Genomic DNA, 13639 nt, shown 5'->3' on the forward strand with positions numbered 1-13639 from the left:
TTGTCCTCTTCACTTAAGGAGTCAATATAAGTACCTTCATTAGTCAACTTCTGGAATGAAGTCTTTGCTTCTTCCAGTACATTTTCAATGGATATCTCTGATTGATCCAAGGGTAGCTTCTACTGCTGGACAAAGATCTACTACTGTTGTAGCAGATGCCTGGATGACATTGTTTAATGACCCAAGTAGTTTCAACAGTAGACTTACAAGAGAGAGAATGGCAGTAGTGTTCTCTGAACTTAGTAACAAAAGTAGTCCGCCAGCCTCACTACTTAGATCTGTCCGATCTTGGTGGATACTTTTCAAAGCCAGTAATAATGGTTGCAGTAATGTTAAGACAACAGCCAAGAATCGCTCATGAGAAAGCCAGCAGGTTTTCTCAGGTTGGACTAATTTGAACTTCAATCCCGGTGTATCTTCTATTTGTTTCCAAGACGTTCAGTCCTTTTGGACTCTTGCTGAAAAAAAGAGTATAAAAAAGCCATTAAATGTATGGCTTTTGAAGATTCCGGAATAGATGGCCTCTGCAGTGTGTATAGGAGAGATTAGAGTTACACTTTTCTCTGAGCAAAGCTTGTACTCCACTATGTCTTCAAGAGAAGTTTGTAGCTCGATCAAATGCACAAGTACCATCTGTTTGGGGTTCAATTTACAAGCATTTAACTCTTCTGAGATGTCACAGATGCAGCTGATGTGTCTTCTATAACCTGAACATCTAGAATGCATCTACTGGCCTACCACGGACATCAAGATAACATACGCAATGACTTAATACTTGATGCCTATTTGCATTGGTGCATTCATCAGCCATGTATGCACATATTTTGAATATGGTGAGAGAGTTCTTCACTTTTTCAACTGCTGAGTCTTTCACTGTTGCACCTAGGGTGACCAGAGGGCAAGTGTGAATAATCGGGACAGGGGGTGGGGGGTAATAGGTGCCTATATAAGAAAAAGCCCCCAAAATCGGGACTGTCCCTATAAAATCAGGACATCTGGTCACCCTAATTGCACCGCATGCTTCTAGAGAGTCAGCTGAGTTTTTTCAGAAAGATAGCGAGCATTTGCCAGTCTTGTTTGAAACCAGTGTCCAACTTCAGGATTAACAAACAACAATGCACTTAACATTGGCCTCCAGTTTGTAGTGTGTGGTATCTCTTGCTTAAATAGAAAGTATGGTGCAACAGCCATGTTGGTTCACATAAACTGAGTTGTGTCTCCAGCATTCTTAACAGTCTCATTAAGTTCTTCTAAAATTGGCTTTGACAGTGACTGGCTTATAAGGCTTTCTGCTTGTTGATGCAGTCCAGAGGCATGGTGTTTTGCAGCCTTTTCATATAGGTTGTCAGTATTGGCTTAGCTGATCAGTCTGGCAAACCAAGCTCCTCCACTTTTACTAAATAAATCCATGATATGCCCACATCTTGAATACTGCATGCAGGTCTGGTCACCCCATCTCAAAAAAGAGATATTGGAATTGGAAAAGGTACAGAGAAGGGCAACAAAAATGATTAGGGGTATGGAACAGATTCCATAAGAGGAGAGATTAAAAAGACTGGGACTTTTCAGCTTGGAAAAGAGATGACTAAGAGGGGATATGATAGAGGCTTATAAAATCTTGACTGGTGTGGAGAAAATGAATAAGGAAATGTTATTACCCCTTCACTTAACACAAAAACCAGTGGTCACTGAATGAAATTAATAGGCAGCAAGTTTAAAACAAACAAAAGGAAGTATTTCTTCACACAACGCACAGTCACCCGTGGAACTTTTTGCCAGGGATGTTGTGAAGGCCAAAATTATAACAGGCTTCAAAAAAGAACTAGATAAGTTCATGGAGGTTAGGTCCATCAATGGCTATTAGCCAGGATGGGCAGGGATGCGACACCATGCTCTGAGTGTCCCTGGCCTCTGTTAGCCAGAAGCTGGGAGTGGATGACAGGGGATGGATCACTCGATGATTCCTTGTTCTGTTCATTCCCTCTGAAGCATCTGGAATAGTGAGTGTAGGAAGACCGGATACTGGGATAGATGGACCATTGGTCTGACCCAATATGGCCGTTCTTACATAAAAAATAATTATAATAATAAAAAAGTTTAGTACAGAAACTCCCTGAGATAACGGGCTCTTGAGATAGCGATGATGTGAGACAATGATCTTGGCAAATAATGCATTTTAAAAATCTTGGCCTATTAGGAAACACATATTTATATAAGTTTCCCAGTCACAAATCCAGCATTCTGGAGAGGAGTCACTAAAATATGGTTCAATGCTCTGGCCGCTGTTGTCTGTTGTGCCACTGTTCACTCTACCGCTCTGTCCCCAATGGCCCTGCACTGTCACTTTCTGCTGCCACCTGCCACTGTGACCTCTGCGAGTTGGTCTCTTGAGGTTCCACCCAGCTCTCAGTGGGGGAACCTTGCTGCTAGTGCAGGCTGGGCTGTCTCTTCCACAGAAACACTGTCCCACAGCAGGTCTAAGCACTTAGACCTGATTATCAGTGATTTCAGCTCTAGTGGTTACTTATGAAGCCTAATCATCCATCTCTCTCTCTCTCTCTCTCTCTCAACAGGAGAGAGGGGCAGGTCAAATAGTGCCTGTGACTTAGGCAGAACCCACACCACCAAGCAAAACACCTGTGCCCCACCCGCCCTCTCTCTCTCTCCACTAGGATATGGCATCCAAACCTCCTGCTTATGGAGTGCAGTTCCGTTGAGGGTGACCAGTGCTTAAATTGTAATGAAAAGTGCTGGGGCTCAAGCAAGTTTGTTACTTTCATAACAGATGTGACAAGCCCAGAGGTCCCAGGGCTATGAACTGCCGAGCCTAGAGGTGCCGGGGCTCAGCCCTGGCAAGCCCTAGCACAAATTAGCACTGAGGGAGACCCCCTCATTCAGGCAGGCTAAGTACAGTTCTGCTGCCCTTTACTCATACAATAAGGATAACACATGTCAGTGATTTGTAACCCAACACTAGCCAAAATTGATCACTTGGGCAACACAGCTCTGTCTGCTGGACACCTAGGCAGAGTAGGTGAGTTCATGCAAATACAGTCTGGTCCTGAAGCCTTTCCACCCACCCCTGGCTCATCACTAGGTGTCAGGGGAGAGCTCTTTCAGACCTTGCTTATAAATAATAATTTGAAATTATTAGGTAGGCCAATATAGCTGAAACAAATGTGCCGACATTGTCATAAATAACAGCTGTATGAGGAAGCTAGTCTTTGTTCACACTTTTCAACCCCATTATGCTTTCTCAGGTACAAGTATTTTCTCATATACTATATATGCTTTTAAAGTGTGTATTAATGTTTCAATTCAAATTTCCAACCAACGACTAAATTGGCAACACTGCATGTAACTGGGGTGGGGGGGTGTACACCCGGCCTGGGGGGGGGGGGGTCTAGGGAAACCCCTGGGTTGTTTACAGACAAATTTGCACCAGTTCAGGTAACTCCCGCCTCTCCCACCGCAGTGTAACTACTGGTATTTTGGTTTAAGGGCGGCTTATTTTGGTTTGAGTATACCTTATTTCAGCTTAGTTAAAATCTGTTCCTAATTAACTTAACTAAACTGAAATAAGCCTCCATGAAAAACCTATTGCTCCAATTTAACTAAATCAGTTTAAAATTGCACCTTAAGTTAAGCCAGTGCAACTTCGCAATTAGACAAGACCAAAGCATGAGAATAGATAGCTCCTGTATTGTATATTAACAAGCTACTTTATAAAATTCTGTGTATTGCTCTTTTTTGACCTGATTCAAATCTCTCTCTGTCAAGGGCCCAGCCAAGAATGGAGCAATAAGATTAGAAAGCAGTGTAGCAGCTTCTGTTATGCAAGACTGACTTACTATACACTAGAGAGAGCTGTACTTATGTCAAGAGAATTTATATTTTGATTGACATATGTTACACTGCACCAAATGTAGTCTGCTTGAAGCAACATATTCGTGCTCTGCAGTAGACTTTGTGGGAGTGCTGTCTGTTTTCATATTCTACTAATCAAAGGAAGTGGGTTCCCTCCCCCAGTCTGTTTTACTGATGTTAGCTGATGATTTTACAAACCGAAAGTGGCACAGTGCCAGATCTTCAGCTGGTGTAAATGAGCATAGCTTCATTGACTTCAGTGGAACTACATCAGTTTATGCTAGCTGAGGATCTGACATCAAACCTGTTTAAGCATATAGCTTTCATAAGACATGAAACTAAGATGTAGAGAATTGCAGCGTTTGTAAGCTAGACAAGGTAGATAAATAATGGGTTAATATTGCACTTCTGTCAAGGTAAATATGCAACCAAGTTGTTATATAGACATGAATTGCTAAAATGTTACCTGTTGCAGATTAGTATGGACTTTACCAGGAATGTACTAAGGATTTAATTTGCATTTTTTCCCATTTATGTGCTCTTTCCCTACCTATTCCATTTTTGGCAAGCTGGCTCTATCGCACCCTACCTTTCAGCCAGGAACCTAATTGAGATGCTCATCCGATCATCACCTGCATTCTGAAATACTGGAAGAAATGAGGCCTGTGTTAGATTTTGTGTTGTGAATCATAATTTTCAGAAGGCTAGATCTGGGAAGCTTAGGCTTGTGTATTGTGTTTGTATAATGAAATTAAATAGTGACAACATAACATCTGAGAGCTAGAATTTGAAAAGCTAAGACATTTTTGCATTAGCTCTTTAGACCCTGAAAGAACTCGTATTATGATTTGGTAATTAATCTGAATGTACTGTTGTCTTTAATCTCTTGGCATCTGGGAAACTTCAAACTGACATCTGGGATGCTTTTTGATGCAGAAGACTTATTGAAAACATGAGTCATTTTGGGGGCAGCAATATTTAAAGACGAAAGTAGCATCTGTATGTAAATGTGGATTTACAAGAAGGATTACTGTAAACGGAGCTAAAGTCATTTTTTGGCATATCAGTTGTTTGTGTGTTTTCTATTTTGTAAGTAAACATAAGGGTCTATGGGAAGTCAGCTCTGTTCCGTAGAAAGATGTTCCATAAGTGCCAACTATTGAAAGGAAAATCTTGAGGAATGGCTCCACAAAGTTTCAGATGATACCTATGATGTGTTATCAACCTGAGAAAAACAGTTGAGGTGTTAATTAAGAGTGGATCTCTGAATTTGTGGCTCTTTTAGCAGTTATCTGTAGTGATAAGATTAATGCAGTCCTAAAGGTACAACTCCGTACACTTCTGTTGAAGCATTTCTTGGTGCTCAGAAACTGTCACATGACAAGCCCGACTTTCGGAAATGAAGATGTTTCATAAAGCAGCGCTTGAGAGTTACTGTCTTGGCCTCTCTCGAACTGAACTAGCTTAGGCTGATAAAAACCTGTGCTAAAAAAAATGCCTGTCTGTAATCATGGAAAATATTAGCAATACTTTCTCTTCAGTGGTGTGTCCTTTTGGGGATTGTTGTTTTTTTAAGTTATCTTCAAACTCAATGAGACTAAACTATCTATTTGTTTCACTGCAGGATCAGTTTGACAACTTAGAAAAACATACGCAATGGGGAATTGATGTTCTAGAAAAATACATCAAGTTTGTAAAAGAAAGAACGGAGATTGAAATCAGCTATGCAAAACAACTTAGGTAAGTTGATATCTTCATTTCAGAAGGACATGAGTAATGTGGTGGGAATAGAGGTTGTTCGTAACTCTGAAATGTTTGTAACTCTGAACAAAACCTTATGGTGGTTCTTTCAAAAGTTTATAACTGAATATTGACTTAATACAGTTTTGAAACTTTACTATGTAGAAGAAAAATGCTGCTTTTAACCATCTTAATTTAAATGAAACAAGCACAGAAACAGTTTCCTAATTTTGTCAAATCTTTTTTTAAACTTTATTTTTTTACTAGTTTACATTTAACACTGTACTGTATTTTCCCCCGGTTTTTTTGAGGGGGGGGGGGGTGCCTCTGCTGCTGCCTGATTGCATATTTCCAGTTCCAAATGAGGTATGTGGTTGACCAGTCAGTTCGTAACTCTGGTGTTCGTAACTCTGAGGTTCTACTGTATCTAGTTTACTTTCCTCTTTCCTTAGATCTCCATTTGCTTAGCTTACAAAAATCCTGTTTAGCAGGCAGAATGGGTTGCTTAAACAGTAGAAAATAAAATTTCAATTTAATTTCACACACTTGGAAACGGTTAGAGCAAATTCCTCATCAAAGTAAATGTGTTGTGTATGTGGCAAAGTAGTATCCCTAGTTTACTCATGGTTTGTGGTCTGAGTGCAAGGCTGTTCATGGAACTTTGTACATGATAGTAGAGCAGGGGTAGGCAACCTATGGCACGCGTGCCAAAGGCGGCACGCGAGCTGATTTTCAGTGGCACTCACACTACCCAGGTCCTGGCCACTGGTCTGGGGGGCTCTGCATTTTAATTTAATTTTAAATGAAGCTTCTTAAAACATTTTAAAAACCTTATTTACTTTACATACAACAATAGTTTAGTTAATATATTATAGAAAGAGACCTTCTAAAAACGTTAAAATGTATTGCTGGCACCCGAAACCTTAAATTAGAGTGAATAAATGAAGACTCGGCACATCGCTTCTGAAAGGTTGCCGACCCCTGTAGTAGAGAGAGGCTGAGGAAAGGGTGTACGGGGTGGTGAGAGTTCAGCCTTGAGGCTGAATCAAGGCATTGATTTGATATCAATTGCTTGAAAATCTCATTAGCAGTCCAGGTGAAGTTTAAGCCTAAAAGGGCAGCAAAATTGTGAATGCTGTTTGAATGGTGGAATTCAGAAAAATCTCATGAGAACTTCCAGTTTATTGGTCAAAATCTCATGAGATCAGCCCTCCTAAGTGAATAAGTGGATGTATATGAACTGGAACCAGAAAATAAAATCCTACCTGTTTACAATCTGCAGTGAACCTAGAGATTTAGATCCAAACTCTTCCCTACTCCCCAAAATTCAAAGGGATTCAAGTATGAGGTTCTGGCCTATCTCTAATACCAAGGCATAATACCCATACAAAGCTTGGGAGGTTTGTGGTGGTTTTGCTAAATAGCTGTGCTTGAGAGAAAATGACTTTTCATATCTATGTGACTTGCCATATACAAGGGCCTGTAATTGTATAATGAGCTGGTGTCTGGATAAAGCCCGTCATGTACTTACTGACTGCTGAAGAAGAATGTACTGTTTCCCCTAGGATAAACTGATTTAAATCAAAGCAATTTAAATAACCAGTTTTTAATTGTATTGCATTTATATTTTTCAATTATTTTCCTAAAGAAAGACTGATTCTCATTGATTGGTAACCATTAAAACAGGTTGATTTGCAAATAAATGTAGTCTTTACACTAAATTTGGTATTTCTTTTTGTCAGCCAGGAGGATACACTATGTCTATACACATTTATTTAAGCAGTTATATAGCTTAACTTATATTTACATTAATTTACATTTGATTTACATTCTTACATTTTTTATTATGTTAGAAAATGGTGAATGAAGCATTGCTTATTTTTTTGATTACTGTTGTACCTGTGATTTTGTGTCAAGCTGCTTTTGAATGGAAATTCAAATGAATTAAAAATGCACAAACGCATTTTTAATTTTTTTTTTAATTATATTAAAACTACTTTAAATGTGCTGGATACATGAGAAAAAAAGTTTATCAAAAATGTTTTGCATTGAAAACTGACATTAAACAAAGGAAGTATTATCTGTAGTTAGTGAATTGAACTGATTGTTTCTAGTCACAATGTCCTTCAACATTTTAGAACTGATGGATCTCATCCTCTCACACTTAGCTTTTCTTCATAGATTGAAAGAGGAAAACAAGCTTCCCTGCTTTTTCAACTCTCAGAAGGTTTCATAACTTTGAATGAACTAGTAATTGAACTGAACTAGTTGAATAAATTGAAATGAAGAAAATATTCACTCTGCACCTGCAGAAGAGGTTACTGCTGTCAAAGGCTGGTTTAACACTTCAGCAAACTCTGGTCCCAGATACTTAGCCAGTGACTTCCACAAGTTCAGTGGTTTGATTTTCTTTAAAACTTTGCAGTAAATATGTACTGCTTAATGTTTTTGTTTTTTAAATTTAATTTAAACAATTTTGATATAAGTAGTTTAGGCCTTAACATGGGTTGTCATAACTTGAAATTTAGTTTTAAATAGGTTTATTTTTTAAAATAAACCTGTATTTATATTTAAAAAATTTTTTAATTTTAAATGACACTGCTGAGAATGCCAAATTCAGGAAAGACTGCCGAGAAATAGGGCAGACTCACCCCCAACTGGTGGTTATTCTATCATTAGAGTATACCAAGCCAGTAACAAAAGTCAACTTCTGTATCACCACACTGGTTAACAAGAAGACAAAAATGCCGTATTCTTAGGCATTCCATCCCTTGGCCCACCACAGAGCCGCTGGACTTGATGATGAATGGTTACTGAAAACCAATTTAATCAGATACAGGGTCCTTCCAATCCCAAGGGATCAGCCTCTTAGCCAGGTGAATATATAACTCAGCTCTTACCCAATAATCATGCTGATGCCAATCCTTTACTAACTAAAACTAATGGTTTAATAATAATTAAAAAAAGAAAGAAGAGGAGAGTTCTTGAATGGTTAAAGGATCATATATAACATACACATGATTTTCATTGTTCTTAGATCAGCATCACAGCAGTAATGGAATAAACTGCTAACTTGCAAAAGTTTGTGGAATCACACAAACAGATTGGGGGTTATCAGTCCTTGTTCAAAGCTTCCTTGTTAGAAATTCAGTCCAGAGAAATGAAGCAGGAAATGAAGACAAAATGGAGATGTCTCAGGTGCCTTTTTATATCCTCTGCCGTGTGCACGTAGGGATGCCAGCTTTCTAATCACACAAAACCGAACACCCTAGCCCTGCCCCTTTCCCGAGGCCCAGCCCCCCACTCACTGCATTCCCCCTCCCTTGGTGGCTCACGCTCCCCCACCCTCACTCACTTTCACTGGGCTGGGGCAGGGGGTTGGAGTGCAGGAGGGGGTGAGGGCTCTAACTGGGGATGCAGGCTCCAGGGTGGGGCCAGAAATGAGGGGTTCAGGGTGTTGGAGGGGACTCTGGGCTGGGGAAGGGAGTTGGGGTGCAGGAAGGGGAGAGGGCTCTGGGGTGGGGCCGGGGATGAGGGGTTTGGAGTGCAGGAGGGGGCTCCAGGCTGGGGGTGGAGCCGAGGGATTGAGGCAGGGGATTGGGATTCAGGAGGGGGTACGTGCTCGGGGCTGGGGATGAGGGGTTTGGCATGCAGGAAGGGGCTCTGGGTTTGGCGGGGGCTCAGGGCTGGGGCAGGGGGTTGGGGCATGGGCTTACCTCGGGTGGCTCCCAGTCAGCGGCGCAGCGGGACTAAGGCAGTCTCCCTGCCTGTCCTTGCACCACGCCGCACCCTGGAAGCGGCCAGCAGGTCCAGCTCCTAGGTGGAGGGGCCAGGAGGCTCCACGCGCTGCTCTCACCTGCAGGCATCGCCCCCCCAGGTTCCATTGGCCGTGGTTCCCAGTCAATGGGAGTGCGGCACCGGTGCTCGGGGTAGGGGTAGCGCGCGGAGTCCCGTGATTCCCCCTTCCAGGGCGCAGCGTGGTGCCAGGACAGGTAGGGACTAGCCTGCCTTAGCCCCACAGCGCTGCTGACCGGACTTTTAACGGCTCAGTCAACGGGGTCCATTTTTGACCGGGCGTTCCCGTCAAAAACCATACACCTGGCAACCCTATATGCATGGAAGTTCACTGTCCCAAACAAAGTCCACAGCCGCTGTTTGTGGAAAGTTACTGGCCCAGGATGGAGTCCAGGGTGACATGAGCATATCATATGTCCTTACATGGTTTGCTGACTCACAGGGGGTGGCCATTGGCCCCTCATTGTCTGAAGCATCTTCAGGAAGAGCCATCTGGACTGGATGCGTTTCTTCAATGCCCCATTGTGAGAGCTGAGTGTCCTTGATGGGCCATCCACACATAGCTGTCTAGCCTTGATGCAGATTTTATCTGGGGTGGTCACCCAGGAATACAAATGAACAGTACAAGCTCTATGTGTTGTTTAAGTCCCACTTAAGTGATGCATAAGTGCTCTGCACCGGGGAGAATTTCACTCTCTGTGATTTACTTCTAAGGGTACGTCTATACTTACTTCCTGGTCCGGATGTAAGCGATCGATCTTCTGGGATCGATCCCGGAAGTGCTCGCCGTCGACGCCGGTACTCCAGCTCAGCGAGAGGAGTACGCGGCATCGACGGGGGAGCCTGCCTGCAGCGTCTGGACCCGCGGTAAGTTCGGACTAAGGTACTTCGAATTCAGCTACGTTATTAACGTAGCTGAATTTGCGTACCTTAGTCCGAAGTGGGGGGGTAGTGTGGACCAGGCCTTACTGTTCCTGATTTTAGACCTAAATTCACGTCTTGCTCAAACTGATGGTTCTCTTACTCATATGATTACAAGCTATTTATACCCTAAATATTGACTCATTAAACCAAGACTTTAGAAAAAAATGCTAAAATAAATCAATCCAACATCAGTAGTTCTTGAACTGTGTTTTTACCCTTATTTGGGTCTTGACATGTTTAGAGGTTTGATCTGGAAGTTCAAAGGGTATCACACACAAACACACCCCAATCTGATTGTATTTAATAGAGGACAAGCTCAGAGTATCAAAGGGCCAAGGTTCTCAGATACCATGGATACTAGCTTAGTTTCCTGCAAAGATGTATAGATAGCCCTAAGAAAAATAGGTATGAAAGAGCATTTCAAACACCATGAAAATTTGAGAATTACACCTCTACCCTGATATAACGCTGTCCTTGGGAGCCAAAAAATCTTACCGCATTATAGGTGAAACTGCGTTATATCGAACTTGCTTTGATCCGCCGGAGTGCACAGCCCCGCCGCCCCAGAGCACTGCTCTACCGCATTATATCCGAATTTGTGTTATATCGGGTTGCGTTATATCGGGGTAGAGATGTAATTGGTACTACCAAGTCGAGGAAAGCTTCGCACCCTACTGCAAAATGAATTTCTATAGTGCAAATACTATAGGGGGTTGTCATGCAAAGTACTGAACGCTCTTGGCCCTGATCCAGCACTACGTTGAAGCAGATGCCTAACTTTAAACGTGAATAATCCCATTGATTTCAGCAGGGCTGGTCACATACTTAACTTTAAGCATGTTGTCTACATCATTAGGCTAGTATGCTTCAGTACTTTGAAGGATCAAGCCTTACACGAGAAAACATTTCCCACTGACTGTATTAGAGCTGTGGTTACAGTTCCCAACTTTTAGTTTTTTCTTAGTAAAACAAAACAAAACAAACAAAAAACCAGCTGACACAATATGTGATAAATAATTAAACATGTTTGTTTAATCCAACTGCTAATCCTTGTCATACACCACCTAATCCTTTGCATGTGAAAATGTGCTCGGCTTGGTGCTTTTCATACAGCTTTAAGGTGACTCTGCACAGTTAGAGGCTCACACAGGGATGACAACTGGACACATCAGGATTAATTAGGCAACGTGGTGTTTGAAATGCTAGGAGATGGTGCACTTTTTCTTTGGTGAAAATGTCTTCTTAGAGTATTTAGTCTTTTGTGTGCATTTTTCTTGCCCCATGAATGAAGAAATTAAGCCATACTGAGAAACAAGAGAGCAGGCATTCCCCACAGGATGTACCTTGGACATGCATAACTGCTTCCCGAATTCCTGCAGCAGTAATATGCTTTGGTTTAAACTCCCATGTTTAATGTGTAGGCTAACAAGGGCGGAGTTTGCTGGTTTACAGCGTCCTTTATTTGGAAGAGGCATAGGAGGGAATAGAGATGCCAATAATGAGGTGGATTCTGGTTGGCCTCAGTGTGTTTGTGCAAGTGGTGGGGAACGTAAGAAGATTCTCCATCTCTCATTTTGCATCCTTTTGCAGGGTGTGGCCAGAACCGCATGTGGGTGCACAGTCCATACTCCCTCCTAGTGCTCCATGTATGTTAAGTGGTCAAAAGGGATGGGGAGAGGTGGAATGGCAGGTTCACCACTCCCCTGGCAGGTGGAGCTGGCTGGCAGGGAGCAGGCTGCACTTTTTGAAAGTGTGGGGGAGCTACTGTCCCAGTGCATGCACTCTGGGAGTCCTTAGGAGGAATTCTGGCTGGCACAATGAATGCAGCACCTTTAGCCCCAAAGGCAAAGACTTGGCCAATACCACTTGTATGCCATTTTACAGCCATTAACACAGAACAACCATATGAAGCTGAAAATATTATTATGGCCATTTTACAGTTGGGGCAGGCAGAGGGAAGTTAACAGAATTGTCCCTGGCCCCATAGCGATGAGCTCCAGTGGTGGAGCTGGGATTAGAATATGGAAAGTCTGGGTACTCCAGCATAGGAATTGTCTATGCTCACTTACTAGGTCATGATGCCTCTCTTGCTCTCACCCCTTTTCCCATGGGGACACTTGAACATTGCATGTGATCTTATTAAATGTCCTAATACTAACTAGCACTGTGAAGGATATTCACCCTATGAATCCTCCTCTGCAATTATTCCTGAATTCAGGACAGGCCTTCTTTAGAAAATCTGCCATAGACAAATCAATAATCTTTTCACCTATATTTGCTGTGGATGTGTTTTATCATTAAGGTATAGAAGTTGCCAGGGGCGGCTCTGTTTTTTTCCGCTCCAAGCACGGCAGGCCAGGTGGCTTTCGGTGGCGCGCCTTCGGGCGGTCCGCTGGTCACGCGGATTCGGTGGCATGCCTGTGGGAGGTCCGCCGGTGCTGCACCATCGGCGTCCCCGCCACCGAATTGCCGCCAAAGCCGCGGGACTGGTGGACATCCTGCAGGCACACCGCCGAAAGCCGCCTGCCTGCTGCCCTCACAGTGACCGTCAGGCCGCACCCCGCAGCTTGCCGCCCCAGGCACGCACTTGCTGCGCTGGTGCCTGGAGCCGCCCTTGGAAGTTGCTGTTAGTAAACGGACCTTAATGTTTCCTGAATTTGTGTCCGTTAATGACACAATGCCATAAATATATCTACATTATCTTGCTGTCAGTGACAAGGTGAAAGCTATGTGTCACTCAGATGTGGAACCTTGGAGAGGAAAATTTGGCAGGGAAGTTATGTGGGGAAGTATGGTTTAAAGAAGAGCAGGCCACAGTATAGAGCGTGAACACCTCCTGAGGTCCTGATGCAGTTTTTACTCTGGCACAACTCCTGTTACCTTCACTGGGATTCAGGCAGTGTCACACATGTGATGCATTAAGTCCCCAAGGGAAAAGAGGACCTGGACTAGCCATTCATCCATCCATACAAGGAGCAGCCCTTTGAAATCAGCTGTAGAGAGGCAACTGCTGATATGATCTCTGTCTGAAGGGGGCTGCAAGGAAATAAAGAATGGGGATATGGGCAAAAATGAACATTTAGCCCAGACCTGCTGTTCTTGCAGACACAGAGCACTCTGGGCCAAACTCTTCTCTCGTTTACTCAATAACCCCAGTGTCTTTAGTGGGTTGACAGGATGTACGTGAGAGCAGAATTTGCCCTGCTGACTTTGATAGAAGCTGTGTTCATGTAAGAGTTACAGGACAGATAAGAAAACTTAGATAACATGGACCAAATTCTGCTTTCAGTTTTACCAGTGCAAACCTACTGAA

General features: G+C 42.8%; 1 protein-coding gene across 2 annotated transcripts in view; it reads left to right on the forward strand.

Moving 5' to 3' along the window:
- FNBP1 (formin binding protein 1) overlaps positions 1-13639 on the forward strand; it is a 139368-nt gene that overhangs the window by 37338 nt on the left and 88391 nt on the right. Inside the window, exon 2 of one of the 2 annotated variants that reach the window (XM_065419012.1) lies at positions 5492-5607. In XM_065419012.1, coding sequence (XP_065275084.1) covers positions 5492-5607 — 116 coding nt within the window. Of the gene's footprint in view, positions 1-5491; positions 5608-7796; positions 8484-13639 lie in introns of those variants that run through there. The other variant, XM_065419011.1, reaches the window with a different exon arrangement.

The sequence above is a fragment of the Emys orbicularis genome, chromosome 18 (genome assembly GCF_028017835.1).
Source record: "Emys orbicularis isolate rEmyOrb1 chromosome 18, rEmyOrb1.hap1, whole genome shotgun sequence".
In the NCBI taxonomy this organism is placed as follows: Eukaryota; Metazoa; Chordata; order Testudines; family Emydidae; genus Emys; species Emys orbicularis.